The following is a 17,102-nucleotide window of genomic DNA, read 5'->3' on the forward strand; positions in this document are numbered from 1 at the left end:
ACGGTGTAGAGAAAACAACACATTCATATACTACTGGATTATAAACTGGCACAAGGCTTCTGAAGCAACTGCTGAAATTCTCTCCAAAAGTTGAATATCAAAATATTAAGTACTCCTAACTCTTTGACCCAACAATTTCACAGACACATTACACTTCATAAATAGGCACACGAGTATTCAGAACCACGTATGCAAAATGTTAACAGTGCAATGTTGAAAAACTACAAGAATAATGACTGACACATACTAGATACCAAAATATTTCCAAATAAATAATAAAAAATTGAAAATGTGTATCAACAGAATACTGGTTAAGTTATGGCACATCTACAAGATAAAAGATCTACTGTAACCCACAAATCTATAATATATTTCCAAGAAACTGTGTTAATTAAGAAAGATTATCATGATACAAAGCTCCAGGAGGTGGTATTCACAGAGCATACAAGTCCTCTCTCGCTAGAAATGTGGCACAGTGGCTCTGTAGTTAGAAAAAGCTTTTTAAATGAACAGGGAGAAAAGAAGATGACACAACATATGCAGAAAAACAGTTAACTATTGATACAACTCTAGCTGAGTAACAGATGACATTATGAGGGGCTTTCCTTTTCCGTTATATTTCTATTGAATTTTCAATTACTAGCATAAATTACTTCTGTAATCTGAGGAGCAAAATGAGGAGATTTTAAGGAATGAAAGGCTCAAAATATATTGAAGGTATTTCACAAAATACCAACAGCCAGATGTATCAACATATAATGCTTTCAGGCAGAGTGAACAAAAAGAGCTAGCCACAAAAGAATATATATACCATCACCTAATTTCAAAAGTCAATTAACATTACTTTTTTTAAAAATGCATATACACATATGGTAAAACAAGCAAAGAAGAGGAACATAAATTCAGAATAGTGATTTAACTCAGAAAAGGCAAGGAGATGGCTTGAAGATACTGGCAATGTTCCTTTTTAAAAAACGAAGTTGGGGGCCCCTGGGTGGCTCAGTCAGTTGAGTGTCTGTCCGACTTCGGCTCAGGTCATGATCTCGCAGTTCGCAAGTTCGAGCCCCATGTCAGGCTCTGTGCTGACAGCTCGGAGCCTGGAGCCTGCTTCAGATCCTGTGTCTCCCTCTCTCTCTGCCCCTTCCCCATTCATGCTCTGTCTCTCTGTGTCTCTCAGGAGTGAATAAACGTTTAAAAAAAAAATTTTTTTTTTTAAATGAAATTGTGGTTTCACAAGTGTTCATTTCACTGATGTCCTTTATAGCTTAATGTTTTATATATATTCTTTTTGTACAGATTGAACACAAATTTCTTAAATAGAAAAATCCCAAAGGATTGCATCTTTAAAAGAAGCTGTCTTACAAAAGAAGGAGAAAAGCTGTCTGTGTCATTTACTATTGTGTACACTCATGTTTTTTAGATGCCACAGTTTTTCATTTTAAATGCTAAAATATTTTTATTTTAACCATTCTTAAAGGAAATAATTCCAAACTGCAAAACTATGTAACAATGTATCTTATTAAATAGAATATACATATGATGGTTGTTTTAGGGGTTCTTTTTTTTTTTTTTTTTAAGGTTGTTTATTTATTTTGAGAGAGACAGGGAGAGAGAGGGAGAGAGAATCCCAAGCAGGCTCCGGTGCTGTCAGCTCACAGCCGAATGCAGGGCTTAATCTCACAAACTGTGAGATCATGACCTGAGCTAAAATCAAGAGTAGGACACTTAACCAGCTGAGCCACCAAGGGACCCTGTGTTCTTTCTTTAAGCATCAATGTATGTGCCATGCTGTAACAGCAATTCCCTCAATACTAAAGGGTTATTGGCTTCAATATCAAGAGGTTTTAGAAGGACATTTTTTTTTTTACCTCTTGTGTCTATTTTTTCTACCTGGTTCTTCTATTCTCTTTCATGTAGTCAATAATTTCCTACCTAACAATATGCTGATGGCCTAAAAATCATCTAATCAACTGTATATAAAAACAAAAATACACAGACTGGCTTACAGATGTCAAGAGTATGTCCTTTGAAATATGGATATGACATCGCTTGACTCCTAAGGATTTTAAATTCTCAATTCCCAAATGTAAATAGGTTTCTCCATAGCAGGATTCCAAACAAAAGGACTTTCCCAGAATTTCTATTTTTATAATGTATTTTCAATATTATAAAACCAAATTAATGAAACTTAAGAAAACTTCTGGATGTCATTACGCTGCTTTAGACAATATGACACGAAAAATTCTCAATTGAAGGTCATTACTGGAAATGATTAAATTTTTGCCACTTTCATTTAGCAGACTATATACTAATGTGGATTTTCTAACTTTCTGCCTCCAAATCTAAGAGCATTTCTCAGATCACTGCTTTATCAATCTAACATAACAAGATGATATACAGTAAGAAAACTTCTCTTTAGGGAAGGTAGGGTACGGAAATGTTTAAGCCTCATTTTAAAACAAGTATCAGGGTGCCCTGGTGGCTCAGTCGGTTAAGAGTCTGACTTCAGCTCAAGTCATGATCTCGCGGTTCATGAGTTCCAGTTCTATGTCCAGCTGTGTGCTGACAGCTCAGAGCCTGGAACCTGCTTCAGATCTGTGTCTCCCTCTCTCTGCCCCTCTCCCCCCACCTCAAAAATATATAAACATTAAGAAAAATTTTAAAGTAGATAAAGCAAGTATCAGTTTATGAAGTTCATAAAAATAAAGATAAACAGAACTCTTGAAATACAGAAAAGCAAGAAAACTATTTTCTATTTTTGAACAAAGCAGGAAAATGAGGAAAGATCTCACGAAGCCCCTCCAGAGTTCACCCCTTGGTGCACCACTGACGCTAATAAGGCACAGAAGACACACGATTCACCTTCTCTCCAGTCTTCTTTCTAGGCATGCAACCATGTCTCTTAAGTACCTACCACTGTTAACTACAACCCCACAGACCCTCTTACCTCCCAAGGTAAGACCCTCACCTTAGCCATACTCCTGAGGAGTCCCATGAGGTAGGGCCTCCTAGTAGGCATATTACCAGTCTGAATCTTTCTCAAAATACATACAAAAAATAAACTCGCAACAACTGCTGAGAAAGAAACATGGGAATGAGCCGTGTTGTCCACTGGTATAAACCAAAAACCATGACAAGAGGGAGAAATAAAAAGAATTATGGAAACATTTTAACCAGTTAAATGAACCAGTTTAAAAAAAAAGGGTTAAAGATGATCGTAAAATCATAAAAGAAAGTTAAATGGGTAATAAACAATTAAAATGTTTTAAAAACAAAAAATCTAAAGATACAAGCTTTTGCCTGTTGAAACTGCCAAGATCTGTTTTTAATAATACCTAATAAAGGCAGGAAGAAAGGCAATGAGAGGCATTCTCTCATTTTGTTTGTGTAGTTTAAAATGGCACAACTTTGGGACGCCTGGGTGGCTCAGCTGGGTAAAGCAGCCAACTTCAGCTCAGGTCATGATCTTGCAGTTCGTGAGTTTGAGTCCTGGATCAGGCCCTATGCTGACAGCTCAGAGCCTGGGGCCTGTTACAGATTCTGTGTCTCCCTCTCTCTCTCTGCCCCTCCCCAGCTCATACTCTGTCTCTCTCTCTCTCTCAAAAATATATAAACATTAAAAAAAATTTTTTTTAATGGCACAGCTTTTCTGGGAACTAATTTACCAACAGGTTATCAAGAGTTTAAAATTAAAATGTTCTTACTCTTTGATACAATAATTCTACTCAGAGGACTTTGCACAAATAATAAAACATGAACACAGAACCCTTACTTCATAATGAATGTAATGAAGGAATAAAATGCATTACTCTGTCTGGCTAAGTATTGCTAAATAAAAACATTCAAAGGGAGGAAAAGGGAGGGAGGGGCGCCTGGGTGGTTCAGTCAGTTGAGCATCTGACTTCAGGTCAGCTCATAATCCCAGTTTGTGAGTTTGAGCCCCACATCAGGCTCTCTGCTGTCAGCACAGAACCTGCTTCGGTTCCTCTATCCTCCTCTCTCTCTGCACCTCCCCTGCTCACTCTCTCTCAAAATTAAATAGAAAGAAAGAAAAAGAGAGAGAGAGAGAGAGAGAGAGAGAGAGAGAGAGAAAGAAAGAAAGAAAGAAAGAAAGAAAGAAAGAAAGAGAAAGAAAGAAAGAAAAAGAAAAAAAGATAAAGTGAGGATAAAGGGGCTGGGAAAAGCATAGCCACCTTGGCTTACCATCAATCAGGCCATACCAACCCTATTAACAAGCCCTACCCCTCAAAATTTCCTTCTGGCTCAATCAAGATATACAGCAGCATAATGCTAAACAAAAGGAAAAAAGCACATTGATATATTTAAGAGAATTTTCAGATGACTGGAAATAAAAACCCAAATAAAAAGGGTTTTTCCCAGGATGGGGGAAAAAAAAATCTCCCAAATTAACTATGAAACGCCATCTCCCAAACAATTTATTTCATCAATAAATCCCAATAACTCTATAAACAATTTCATTAGGTGGTAAAAAAAAAAAAAAAAATCATACCATTACAACAAAGAAGCCATCAATGTTGGTAAAAATTTGTTAAAGTCCCATGTATCAATTTTTAGTAATGATAAAATCCATTAAATTTTCTGAGCAGTTGATGGGTATTAAATAAAAACCTAAACTCTGCATGCCAATTTAGAAAAAAATGAAGTATGAAAGGTTTATTTCTTAGGAAAGTAGTCTAAACACTATGTTAAACAGAAACTGAATCTCTGTAAAAGCATCAAAATACCAATTACAGACAGTAAGTAATATTTGTATCTGTTCCTATATAGGCAGAAGCAATTTGAGTTCTAAGTCATAAGAATGCTGGTATGATGAATGAACAGTTTTATATTAGATTTCCGTCATGGTTGCCGATATTTCTTATCTGGCATTTATTTGGCATTAATGTCTCAATTTTATAGTAGTAATAGCAAATCATTAATCAATAGTTGAAAGCCTCTTGCTTTATTTATTCTCTCATCTACAAGGAATTGATTTCTCTAACACTTACCTAAACTCGTGGGCTTGATGAGAACATCAAGGACATCATAAAAGGGCAAGTTTTTTAACTGCACATCAGGATGGACAGGAGGAATTGGGGGAGATGGCTGCTGCATCTCAAACGTGGGCTTAGTATCTTGAAGCAGCACAGAACCAACAGGAGAGGATGGCGAGTGAGGTGTAACTGAAGTGGAAGGCAACGAGTGGATTCCAGCCACGGCCAAGTCAGGTTCTACAGGTGATGAGCTACCATCCAAAGTGAAAACCGAAGATTTGATTGTGGATAAATCAGAAAGTCCTTCAAGAGTCCGTGGATATCGGCGTCTGTACAATTCTCGGATTTTAATCTGAACCGCAGGGCTGCAGCCACTCTTCAACAAATGCAACGCCCTCATCAGGAGGTCATGCTTGCGTCCACTTTTATTCCGTCCAGCAAAGCCTAGTAACACTTGTAGTTCAGAAACCCTAAAGCTAGAAACCATATTCTAAAAGGAAAGGAAAAAAAAAGGACATAAGCCAAGAATCATCCCCAAGCTTATAAAAACTCTATCCAACTAAGACAGACTGTAAAATCTGATTTACCAGCATTTTATCAACTGGTATACGCCAATAACCAGCATTTTCACATACCACTTAGAACTGATCCTATTTATAGAGCCACTGCCTGTCCAAGTTATATTCAAGTTATGGTGTTATGTTTTGCTGTATTCTTAATTTTGATAATCTACGGTCTATCGGTTTCTACTAACCACCTCATTATCTGATTATGCTCAAGTGTAAATGCATACTTGCTTTACGCCTATGAAATTTATAACCAATGAAAATTTTCTTTTCAAAAGTAAGCCCTATCAACACACAATGTAATGTTTGTTACAGTACTGTCATAAATTAACCAAACAAAAAATTAGATTTTTGCAAAAACTCTAAGCGTAACTTCTGAGGCAAAGCAGTAAATCTGCAAAATCAAGACAAAATTGTGATTCAAAATCCAACGAATTTTTCATCCCAACTCAAATTATTGAGGAACAGACCACATAAGTGTTAGGGTGTCCTTGGAACCACAGTAGAGGGGGCGGCCATCTTGCCAGCGCAACCCAATGAAAAGCCCCCAGTAGCGTGCCAGAACGAATTGGAGGTCAACCAATCACCGAGCGACAGCACGACCTGCCGCGAAAAAGGCCCACCCGGACCTAAACCCGGAACGCTGCGGCTTAAAAACCCCACCCCACCACACCTGGGTGCGACTTCCTTGACATCTCTCTCTCTCTCTCTCTCTCTCTCTCTCTCCCTGCGTCACAGACCCTCGCCCGAGACCTTAGTTCCCAAATAAAGCCTTTGACTGCTAAAACTTTTTAGCCTCTGACTATCTTTACCCTGCCTTACGCCTGACCCTAACAGTAAGAAAATAAGTCATTTTTAAATATTAAAGCTAAAATTCACATACATCTTATTTAGCACACTTCTAAAACAAGTGAAATCCCCAGCTGAGTATCCAATGAGGAAAAGACCTCTGAAAAGCAAGGAAAGATCGGTCATAAATCTTAAAGGGCAAGATTCTCCCCATGCCACTCTGCTAACTTGGTCTTGGGTATAAGATGAAGTTTACAAGCAGTTCTTGCTTCACATCTCGCCATCTATTTATTAACAAAACCTAGCAGATACTTTTTTTTTTTTTAATTTTTTTTTCAACGTTTATTTATTTTTGGGACAGAGAGAGACAGAGCATGAACGGGGGAGGGGCAGAGAGAGGGAGACACAGAATCGGAAACGGGCTCCAGGCTCTGAGCCATCAGCCCAGAGCCTGACGCGGGGCTCGAACTCACGGACCGCGAGATCGTGACCTGGCTGAAGTCGGACGCTCAACCGACTGCGCCACCCAGGTGCCCCTAGCAGATACTTTTAATAACTGGCTGCCTCTTACATCCATCTACTAGTGATTCTCAGAATTTGGGAGGTTAAACCACACTCGGGTCAGATTTACTGGTACACAAGCGCCCCATCTAGTCAGAAAGAAGAGTAAGACCTGAGCTGACCCTCACAAATCGTCCCTAAGGATTATTTGCCCACCTCTCCTCAGTGCTACACACTCCACAGCTACCTGGGATTCCTTCTCAATCTGGTAAGTATGAGGGGCAATACCTACAGCTGATACTGATTCATGTAGGTCCTCAGTTCTGCACTTTTACGTCTCATGGATAGCCCAGTAGCAATTGTTTAAACTCTGGATGGCTTTTAAATAGTTGTCAAGAATGATACTTGATAGGTTTCTAAAATGCAAACAAATTTAAATATGTCAAAGTACTCTGCATGTACAAGCTGTATCATAGTTCTCCTTCATATATCTCCATATTTTATACTGTACAAATCAGAGAACATTGTAATCCTAGAAGCTGCAATCCTAGCAACCATTTTTTATACTCAACTAGCACTGTCCAATTGAAATAGGAACCACATATTTAATTCTAAATATTTAGCGGTTACAGTAAAAGTTAAAATTTTCATATGCTTTAACCCAATTTATCAAAAATATTATTTCCCCATGTAATCAATTTTTGTGATTTAAAAGTAATCCATTTTTTTTAAAAAGTCTCAGATGCTTTTTAATACTAAGTCTTCAATATCCAGTATATTTTACACTTGGAGCATATCTCCATTTGGACTAACAACTTTCAAGTGCTTCAGAGCCTCAGCAGCCCACAGTTACCACACTGAACTACGCAGCCTAAATCATCCTCTAACAGCAACATATACCATGGCCATTCCACTTCAACTCACTTCCATTTCCTCCATATGTTAAAATGAGGATTTTATCTAATCTTACCCCAATGCTATGGACAACAATGATGAAAAATAAGAACATTCTTGGCCTATGTCAAGTTACAGTTTACTCAAGGTTTCACGTATAAAAAGGACCAGGACAGCTTTGCCAAATGCCTTCCCAAGCAACAATGCAGTGCACCTTTCCCAAAGTCCCCAATCCTAATACTTCAGTTGAAGCTGGCTTATATTATTACAGTAGCATAAGCAACATTAAATCATGAGAACACTAACAAAGGCAGTCATACAGATATATCTGTGATACTTTCTAAAGAAATCTAACTCCGAATTCATTACTTTGCTTCTCTCCTTATTTTCGGATAGTCTTTAAGGAGACTTGTTTTACAGAAATGACAAAAAAGAACACAAAGTCACCCTAAGCTGTGATCTCAAAACTGAATTTCTGGGAGGTCTCATATCATTTATTTTCCAATGGTAACTTTATCTGGCAAAGAATGCTAATGCAATTGGCTCTATTAACTATTGTAAATATATAAACAAAAAAGAAGAGATAAGAACGCAGCACATGAATGTGGAATCAGGAAATTCTGAAGCAAAAAAAAAAAAAAATCCCTTGGTTTGGGGAAGGGCAAAGGAAACCAGGAAAGGGCATTCTCTGTATTGCAAAATACTGCAAAGGTGAAGTACTGCTGAAAAAGGACGACTTTGAGCCAGTGGTGTCCTGTGGAAAACCTCACAACAGCAATTAGTAACTGCATGTAGGTCAAGTCCTGGCATCAAAACTCAGGATGCTGGAAAAGTCACTTCATCCCTCTGGTCATCTGTTTCTATTCAAAAACAAACAACAGCAAAAACTCTCCTCTAGTTAGCATTTGCTATTAAGATACTTCTCTATGGAGCTAAGTCAAGTTCTATGGGTGTATTTTTCTTGACAAATCTTGCTGGATCCCATTTCTTCTTAAAGGGATTTTTTTTTTTTTTTTAACTCAGTCTTCAACCAAATTTCAGCTGTCACCAGGTAAGGTGGGCCTGCTACAAATCCTACCAAGAATGGATTTCAGCTGTTGTTCTACACCAACCTCTAATGTCTATATCTTTAGTATAATTTTTAGTGTAATTTTTTTCAAATGGACTTTATCCAGTCCACCCTGCTGCCTCCCAAAGTCTGTCTCCTAAAACTTCAGTGACAATTCCTATATGCTCTACACAAAAGAATTTCAATAAATACTTGTTAACTGATTTTAAGGCAATTCTATGAACTAGAAATATGTTGGCATGACTAATTTTTAAGAACATACATAAACAATCTGGATTTCTAAAGAAAAGCTAATATAAATTAAAACTGGAACTTTAAATCAACCTTATTTATCAAATTAAAGTAACAAAATTATTTTAAAAATTAAAGCTGGGACATATAATTGGAACATTAGTTATAGGAGTGAAGGCAAGTTGAAAAGCGCTACGTTTAGAAAACACCTCATTAAGGAAGTAAACATGATACTCACATGCAATACCCAATGAGTAGTAAGAAGATTTCTGAGACTGCTCTTCAACTTTATTTTTTTTAGGTTTATTTTTTTTGAGAGAGCAAGCAGGTCGGGGAGGGACAGAGAGAAAAGGGGGGAGAGGGAGGGAGGGAGGGAGGGAGGGAGGGAGGGAGAGAGAGAGAGAGAGAGAGAGAGAGAATGAATGAATGAATGAATGAATCCCAAGCAGGCTCCATACTCCCAGGGCAGAGATCAACACGAGGCTTGTACTTACAAACTGTGAGATCATGACCCGAGTTGAAATCAAGAGTCGGACACTCAACTGACTGAGCCACCCAGGTGCCCCTGCTCTTCAACTCTTAAACATAAGACAGAAACTGTGCAAGTAGTTCAGAACTGGGGAAGTTCTAATAGGTTGGAAGCCATGGTAAAGATCAACACAAACTTTGTAGATCCTCCATCTGCTAGGATGTATTATATACGGTAGGGAAAGGAGCTACAGTGGGAAGCTGATAAATCACATTATTAACACTGTCTATCCCAACAATATATTTTTTTAAATGTTTATTTATTTTTGAGAGAGAGAAAGAACATGAACGAGCAGAGGAGGGGCAGAGAGAGAGGAGGACAGAGTATCCAAAGCAGGCTCTGCACTGACCACAGAAAGTCCAATGTGGTGCTCGACTTCACAAACTGAAAGATCATGATCTGAGCCAAAGTCAGGCACTTAACCAACTGAGCCACCCAGGTGCCCCCCAACTACAATATTAAAACAGCTTACATCTTTTTTTATAAGTAGGAATGGATAAAGAAAAACTACCAGATGTATACCAATTCATCAAAGGAGTGGCCAAGCCATAAGAGAAGTTATGTGACAAATTAGAAAAATACTCTAATTCCTTCCATTTCAGAGGTCACAGGAGGCTTTAGTTCGTAGCACTGTATTCCTGTGAATTCATGTTTTCCCTATAATTAAATCCCTTTTACCTGAGAGAACATATGTGGATCTCTTCCTTACAACACATTGACTAAATTAACTCTAGGCTGAAGGAATCAAAACTGAAAATCAACTATTAAAAGAAACAATAAAGGGGTGTCTGGGTGGCTCAGTCAGTTAAGTATCTGATTACTGATTTTGGCTCAGGTCATAATCTCAAGGTTTGTGAGTTCAAGCTCCAAGAATATAAAGCCTACTTGCGATACAACTCTCCCTCTCTGTCCCTCCCCGCTGTCTTTCCCTCTCTCAAAAATAAACTTTAAAAGCAAAAAACTTTTTAAAAATAAAAGAAATAAAGAGAATACTACACTTCAAAATTTATAAAGTAAGCCAAAGCTTGGGAGAACATCTCCCTAAATGCTTCTATTATCATACAATACAAAATTTAAAATTAGTAAGTGTTAGAAAAGCGAAACAGTAACGCACACCCTCAAAAGAGTAAAGAATTAAAAGATTAAAAAAGCATGAATTATATAGCAAACACAGAAAAGTCTCTAACATCAGGTCCAAAAAAGGGAAAGAAAACAGTCTTGAGAATGAGAAAAAGAACATTAAAGACCACAAACACCAAGCAAATTTCTTTAAACAAAGAAAACAGCACATGCAACTATATTCTAATAACTTAAAGTTACTTCCTACAAAAATATACGCACCTGATTTAGAGAAGAGATCTATTATCTTTGCCCCCACTACTTCCAAAAGCATCTACCTGGACCAAACAGCTTAATGAATAGTTTCTACCAAGCCTTCAAGGAAAAGATGGAATTCTGTTTCTTAAAAGCTGTTCAAAACAATAAGTCAAAAAGTTAAATACAGGGGCACCTGGGTGGCTTAATCGTTGGGCCTCCGGCTTCGGCTCCGGCTCAGGTCATGATTTCATGGTTTATGGGTTTGAGTCCCGCGTCAGACTCTGTGCTGACAGCTCAGAGCCTAGAGCCTGGAGCCTGCTTAGGATTCTGTTTCCCTAGCTCTTCGCCCCTCCCCCACTGGTATGTGCGCGCGTCTGCGCGCTCTCTCTCTCTCTCTCTCTCTCTCTCTCTCAAAAGTAAATAAACATTAAAAATTTTGGGGGGGGGGCACCTGGGTGGCTCAGTCGGTTAACAGTCCAACTTTGGCTCAGGTCATGATCTCACGGTCCATGAGTTCGAGCCCCACGGCAGACTCTGTGCTGACAGCTCAGAGCCTGGAGCCTGCTTCAGATTCTCCGTCTGTCTGCCCCTCCCCTGCTCGTGCTTTCCCTCTCTCTCTCTCTCTCTCTCTCTCTCTCTCTCAAAAATAAAGATTTAAAAAAAATTTTTTAAGTTAAATACATGTTAGAAGGCAAACAAAAAAATCCGTTGAAGACAAAATTTTTTAAATATGCAGTTTTTTGTTTTCTAAACATCAGGGAGTCAGACTCATCCAACCAAATTTTAAGCAAAAGCCTGATGAAAAAGGGAGCCTAGAATACCACCTATTTCTTCTCATTTCCCAATGTGGACCAGCGAAGTCTTTCATCAATATTACCATTGAGTATAGACACAAAAGCCCTCAAAGTACCCAAATATAGTCTAATCCAGGAAAATAAAATTGGCTTAACATAAACCTTGTACGTTATTTAGTTTAGAGGATTTCTATCCTTATAGTAGCATATTAAAATATTTATGGATAAGATTATACATGAGATTTCCTTTAAAATCATTTGGGGAAGACTGCAAATAGTCAAAGCAATCTTGAGAAAATAGAATAAAGCTGAAGGCATCAGGCTCCCTGTTTTCAAACTATGCTACAAAGCTAAAATAATCAAAACAGTAAGGTACTGGCATGAAAAAACATATACATCAATGGAACAGAATAGAGAGCCCAGAAATAAACCCACTCGTATACACTCAATTAATTCGTAACAAAGGAGCCAAGATTATACAATGGAGAAAGGACAGCCTTTTCAATATGGGAAAACTGAACAGCCACATGCTAAAGAACGAACTGGACCAACATCTTACACTATACACAAAAATGAACTCAAAATGGACTGAAGACTTGAACACAAGACCTGAATCCATAAAAATCCTAGAAGAAAACATGGCTGGCAAGCTCCTTGACACAGGCCTTGGCAATGTTATTTTAAATCTGACACCACCAGCAAAAGCAACAAAAACAAAAACACTAAGTGCAACTACATCAAACTAAAAAGCTTCCACAAAGCAAAGGAAACCATCGACAAAATGAAAAGGCAACCTATGTTAATGGAAGAAAATATTTGCGAATCATGTATCCAATAAGGGGTTAATATCCAAAATACATAAAGAACTCATAAAAAGAACCCAAAAAATCCAATTAAAAATTGAGCAAATTTGCATGGACATAGATGGAGCTAAAGAGTGTTCTGCTAAGTGAAAGAAGTCAGCCAGAGAAAGACAAATACCGTATGATTTCAGTCACATGTGGAATTTAAGAAGCAAAGCATGAGCAAAGGGAAAAATAGAGCTGCAAACCAAGACTCTTAACTACAGGGAATTGATAGTCGCCAGAAAGGGGGGGGGGGGGGGGGATGGGTAAAATAAGTGGTGGGGATTAAGGAGTGCACTTGCGATGAGCACCAGTCGTATGGAAGTGGTGAATCCCTATACATTCACCTGAAATTAATATTACACTGTATGCTAAGTGGAATTTATTTATTTTTTTTTTTTAATTTTTTTTTTTTTTTAACGTTTACTTATTTTTGAGACAGAGAGAGACAGAGCATGAATGAGGGAGGGTCAGAGAGAGAGGGAGACACAGAATCCGAAGCAGGCTCCAGGCTCTGAGCTGTCAGCACAGAGTGCGACGCGGGGCTCGAACTCACGGACCGCAAGATCGTGACCTGAGCCGAAGTCGGACGCTTAACCGACTGAGCCACCCAGGCGCCCCGCTAAGTGGAATTTAAATACTTTTTAAAAATTGGCCAGAAAATCTGAATAGACACTTTTCAAATAGACATTTAAAAAAATGGTCAACAAGGACATGAAACGATGTTCAACATCACTCATCATCAGGGAAATGCAAATCAAAACCGCAATGAGATATCCCCCACACCTGTCAGAATGGCTACTATCAAAAAAGACAAGAAATAACAAACGTTGGTGACGATGTGGAGAAGAGGGAACCGCTGCGCACTGCTGGCCGCAGTGTAAATTGGTGCAGCCACTATGGAAAACAGCATGGAGGGTCCTCAAAAAATTAAAAATAAAACTGTAAAAAGATCCAGCGATTCCACTGAATTCCATTCAGGTATTTACCTGAAGAAAATGAAAACACTAACTTGAAAAGATATATGCACCCCTGCCAAGTTTGCTGCAGCATTATTTACCTACAATACCCAAGATATGGAAACAACCTAAGTGTCCAAAAACGGAATGAATAAAGAAGCTGTACATATACACATACACCTCACAGCTTTATATATATAGCAGCTTACGCACACACAATGGAATATTACTCAGTCATATAAAAGAATGAAATCTTGCCATTTGTGAAAACATGGACAGACCCTGAGGGCATTATGCTAAGTGAAATAAGTCATATAGAGAAAGGCAAATAACATATGATCTCAAATGTGGAACCTAAAAACAAAACAAAAACAAGAAAACCAAGCTCACAGAACAGTTTGGTGGTTTTGGTTGGGGTGGGGGGAGGGAGGAAATGGGTGAAAGGGATCAAAAGGTACAAACTTTCAGTTATAAATTAAATGTTATGAGGATGTCATGTTCAGCACGATGAGTATAGTTAGTAATAGCATATTGTATATCTGAAAGTTGCTAAGAGAGATCTTAAAAGTTCTCCTAAGAAAAAATTTTTAGTTGGGTGCCTGGGTGGCTCAATCAGTTAAGTGTCTGACTTCGGCTCAGGTCATGATCTCATGGTTCGTGGGTTTGAGCTCTGCATCAGGCTCTCTGCTGACAGCATGGAGCCTGCTTCGGATCCTCTGTCCCCTGCTATCTCTGCCCCTCCCCCGCTTGCACACTCTGACTCTCTCAAAATAAACAAACTTAAAAAAAAAGACTTCAGAAAAAAATGTTAGTAACTGTAAGATGATGTATATTTGCTAGATTTATTGTGGTAATCATTTGCAATACATACAAATAGTGAATCATGCTGTACACCTGAAACTAATATAACGTTATATGTCAATTATACCTCAATTAAGAAAGTAATAAAAAATATCTGAAACTTGAAAAAAAAATCACTGGGGGGAGTGGATACATGAAAAAAGATGAGTTGATAATTGCTGAAGCTGAGTACTGGGTACAGGGGGAAATCTCAACCTTGTAAATATAAGAATCCTTCTATAGTAAAAAGTTTGCTTGAATGGAGGAAACTAGTATATAGCAACTCTCTGCACAATCTTCGTAATTTTTCCATAAATCTAAAAGTATTACAAATTTAATTAAGTACACATTGTTTGTTTGAAGGTAGGGAAAAACAGACTGTGACCTAAATACCATTTCCCACAAAAGGAAACCAGGCTCCTTAAAGAAATGGCTAACTCCAAGCCAGGGGTAGAAAATGCACAAGATGAGCCTAGAAGATTTTATCATACCAGAAAGCAAAGAAGTTATTAGACACTACTGGAATCTTGTCAGAAGGACACAGAAAACAATCCAATAGCCCCAAGACGACAACTGGACCATCGAAGACAACAAAAATCGCATCAATTCAAACATATCAAATACATTAAAAATCATTCGTTCACAACAATACATAAAACACATATACACAACTGGGGCACCTGGGGATTCAATCTGTTCAGCATCCAATTCTTGATCTCAGCTCAGATCTTGATCTCAGAGTCATGAGTTCAAGCCCCACACTGGGCTCCACACTGGGCTCCACACTGGGCTCCACACTGGGCATGAAGCCTACTTAAAAAAAAAAAACAAACCAACCAACCCAGGGGCACGTGGGTGGCTCAATCTGACTTGGCTCAGGTCACGATCTCACAGTTCCTGGGTTCCAGCCCTGAACTGGGCTCCATGCTCACAGCTCGGAGCCTGGAACCTGCTTCAGATTCTGTGTCTCCCTCTTTGCTCCCCACTTACTCATGCTCTGTCTCTCAAAAAATAAATATTAAAACAAATTTTTTTTAACGAAAAAACCAAAAACCAAAAAATACAGCTCACTGATCTCTGTTACAGGATGTTGAGAAACTCATTATTCTGAAAATTGATAAAGGAAGTAAAACAATACAAAAAGATTTGTCAGTTAAAAAAAAAAAAGCCATATGATTAATCTGCATTAATGCCAGAAAGGCGTTTGAAGAAGTCCTATCTATCCATTATTGATAAAACTTCTCAACAGAATGAAACTCTGTTAACATGATAAAGGGTAGCTATCAGAAATCAGTAGCAAATATCACCTTTAAGATGAAACACTATATCATAAACACCTACAAAAGATAAGTTTTCTCATTGAAAGTTATTCTGAAGTATCTAGACAATACAAATTGTCTACTACAAAAGTAGTAACATTTAGAGGTGCATGGGTGGCTCAGTTGGTTAAATGTCTGATTCTTGATTTTGGCTAAGGTCATAACCTCACGGTTTGTAAGATCAAGCCCCACACTGGGCTCTGCACTGAAAGCATGGAACCCGCTTGGGATGCTCTCTCTCTCCTTCTCTGCCCCTTCCCCACCTGCACATAGTCTCTCACTCGCTCATCCTCTCTGTCTCTCTAAATAAACATTTAAAAAAATAAAAGAAGTAACATATATCATTTGCAAATGACAGAACTTTCTACACTGTAAATGTAAAGAAGGGGTGCCTGCGTGGTTCAGTTGGTTAAGCATCCGACTTTGGCTCAGGTCATGATCTTGCAATTCATGGATTTGAGTCCTGAGTCAGGCTCTGTGCTGACAGCTCAGAGCCTGGAGCCTGCTTCAGATTCTGTGTCTCCCTCTCTCCCTGCCCCTCCCCTGTTCATACTATGTGTGTGTGTGTGTGTGTGTATGTCTCTCTCTCTCTCTCTCTCTCTCAAAAATAAACATTAAAAGAATTTTTTAAAAAAAGGAAAAATAAAGAAATCCACTGAAAAATAAGACCTAATAATACTAAGTTAAGAAAATTTGTAGTTTTCTCTACATCAAATAGATTTTTAAGTGACTGATAAGGAAAACCAGTATTTTAAAAAGTCTAAATAACATAAAAATATAAAATGCAAAGATAAGTCTAAGTAACAAAAATATAAAATGCAAAGGAATAAATTTAAAAATTTTGCAAGAGCTGCATAAAAGCAACAAGACATAAATGAACCCTTGAATAAATTAAGGAATATATCATGTTACAAAATAAAAATAGTAAACACTGAAAATATGTCAATAATCCTCAACTTTATTTTACAAATATAATAAAATTCCAATGAATAATGAGTTGAAGGGTTTCACAGATTAAAACTTATCATAAAAAACAAAATATATAATATGGCAGGTGGTGATGAATACAAAGAACAAAAATAATGGAAAAAAGGAAACATAATGAAAAGGTAAAGGATGTGCAATTTTAAAGAGGGAAGGTCTCATTCAGAAGGTAATTGAATAAGTAACTGAAGGAGTAACAAGGCACCCAATGGGTATATAAGGAAAAGCATTCCAAAGCTAGGCCACAACAGGTGCAAAAGCCTTTGAGGAAGAAAGCATGTCTAACACAGGGAAGGGAAAGTAAAAAGCTCATCACTGCTGAACCAGAGGAATCTAAGGTAGCAGAATGATAAGCAAAGAAAATGACAAACCCAGGAACGAGGCGATTAGCTTAAACATATATTTACTATATAAAATTACAGTATCAAATTTGTGAGGTTAAGAAATGACAGAACAAAACTGCCAGGCAAC

General features: G+C 37.9%; 1 protein-coding gene across 9 annotated transcripts in view; it reads right to left on the reverse strand.

Moving 5' to 3' along the window:
• The window catches only part of PIAS2 (protein inhibitor of activated STAT 2), a 119,174-nt gene that overhangs the window by 61,870 nt on the left and 40,202 nt on the right, over positions 1-17,102 (reverse strand). For 6 of the 9 annotated variants that reach the window (XR_007145897.1, XR_007145898.1, XM_047828217.1 and 3 more), the window contains exons 1-2: positions 9,283-9,301; positions 5,010-5,484 (exon numbers count right to left, since the gene is read on the reverse strand). Coding sequence is in view for 7 of the 9 variants with exons in the window: in XM_047828217.1 (XP_047684173.1) it covers positions 5,010-5,481 (472 nt within the window). In the remaining 2 variants the exon portion in view is untranslated. Of the gene's footprint in view, positions 1-5,009; positions 5,485-9,282; positions 9,302-17,102 lie in introns of those variants that run through there. The other 3 variants (XM_047828215.1, XM_047828214.1, XM_047828216.1) reach the window with 1 other exon arrangement.

The sequence above is a fragment of the Prionailurus viverrinus genome, chromosome D3, assembly GCF_022837055.1.
Source record: "Prionailurus viverrinus isolate Anna chromosome D3, UM_Priviv_1.0, whole genome shotgun sequence".
In the NCBI taxonomy this organism is placed as follows: domain Eukaryota; kingdom Metazoa; phylum Chordata; class Mammalia; order Carnivora; family Felidae; genus Prionailurus; species Prionailurus viverrinus.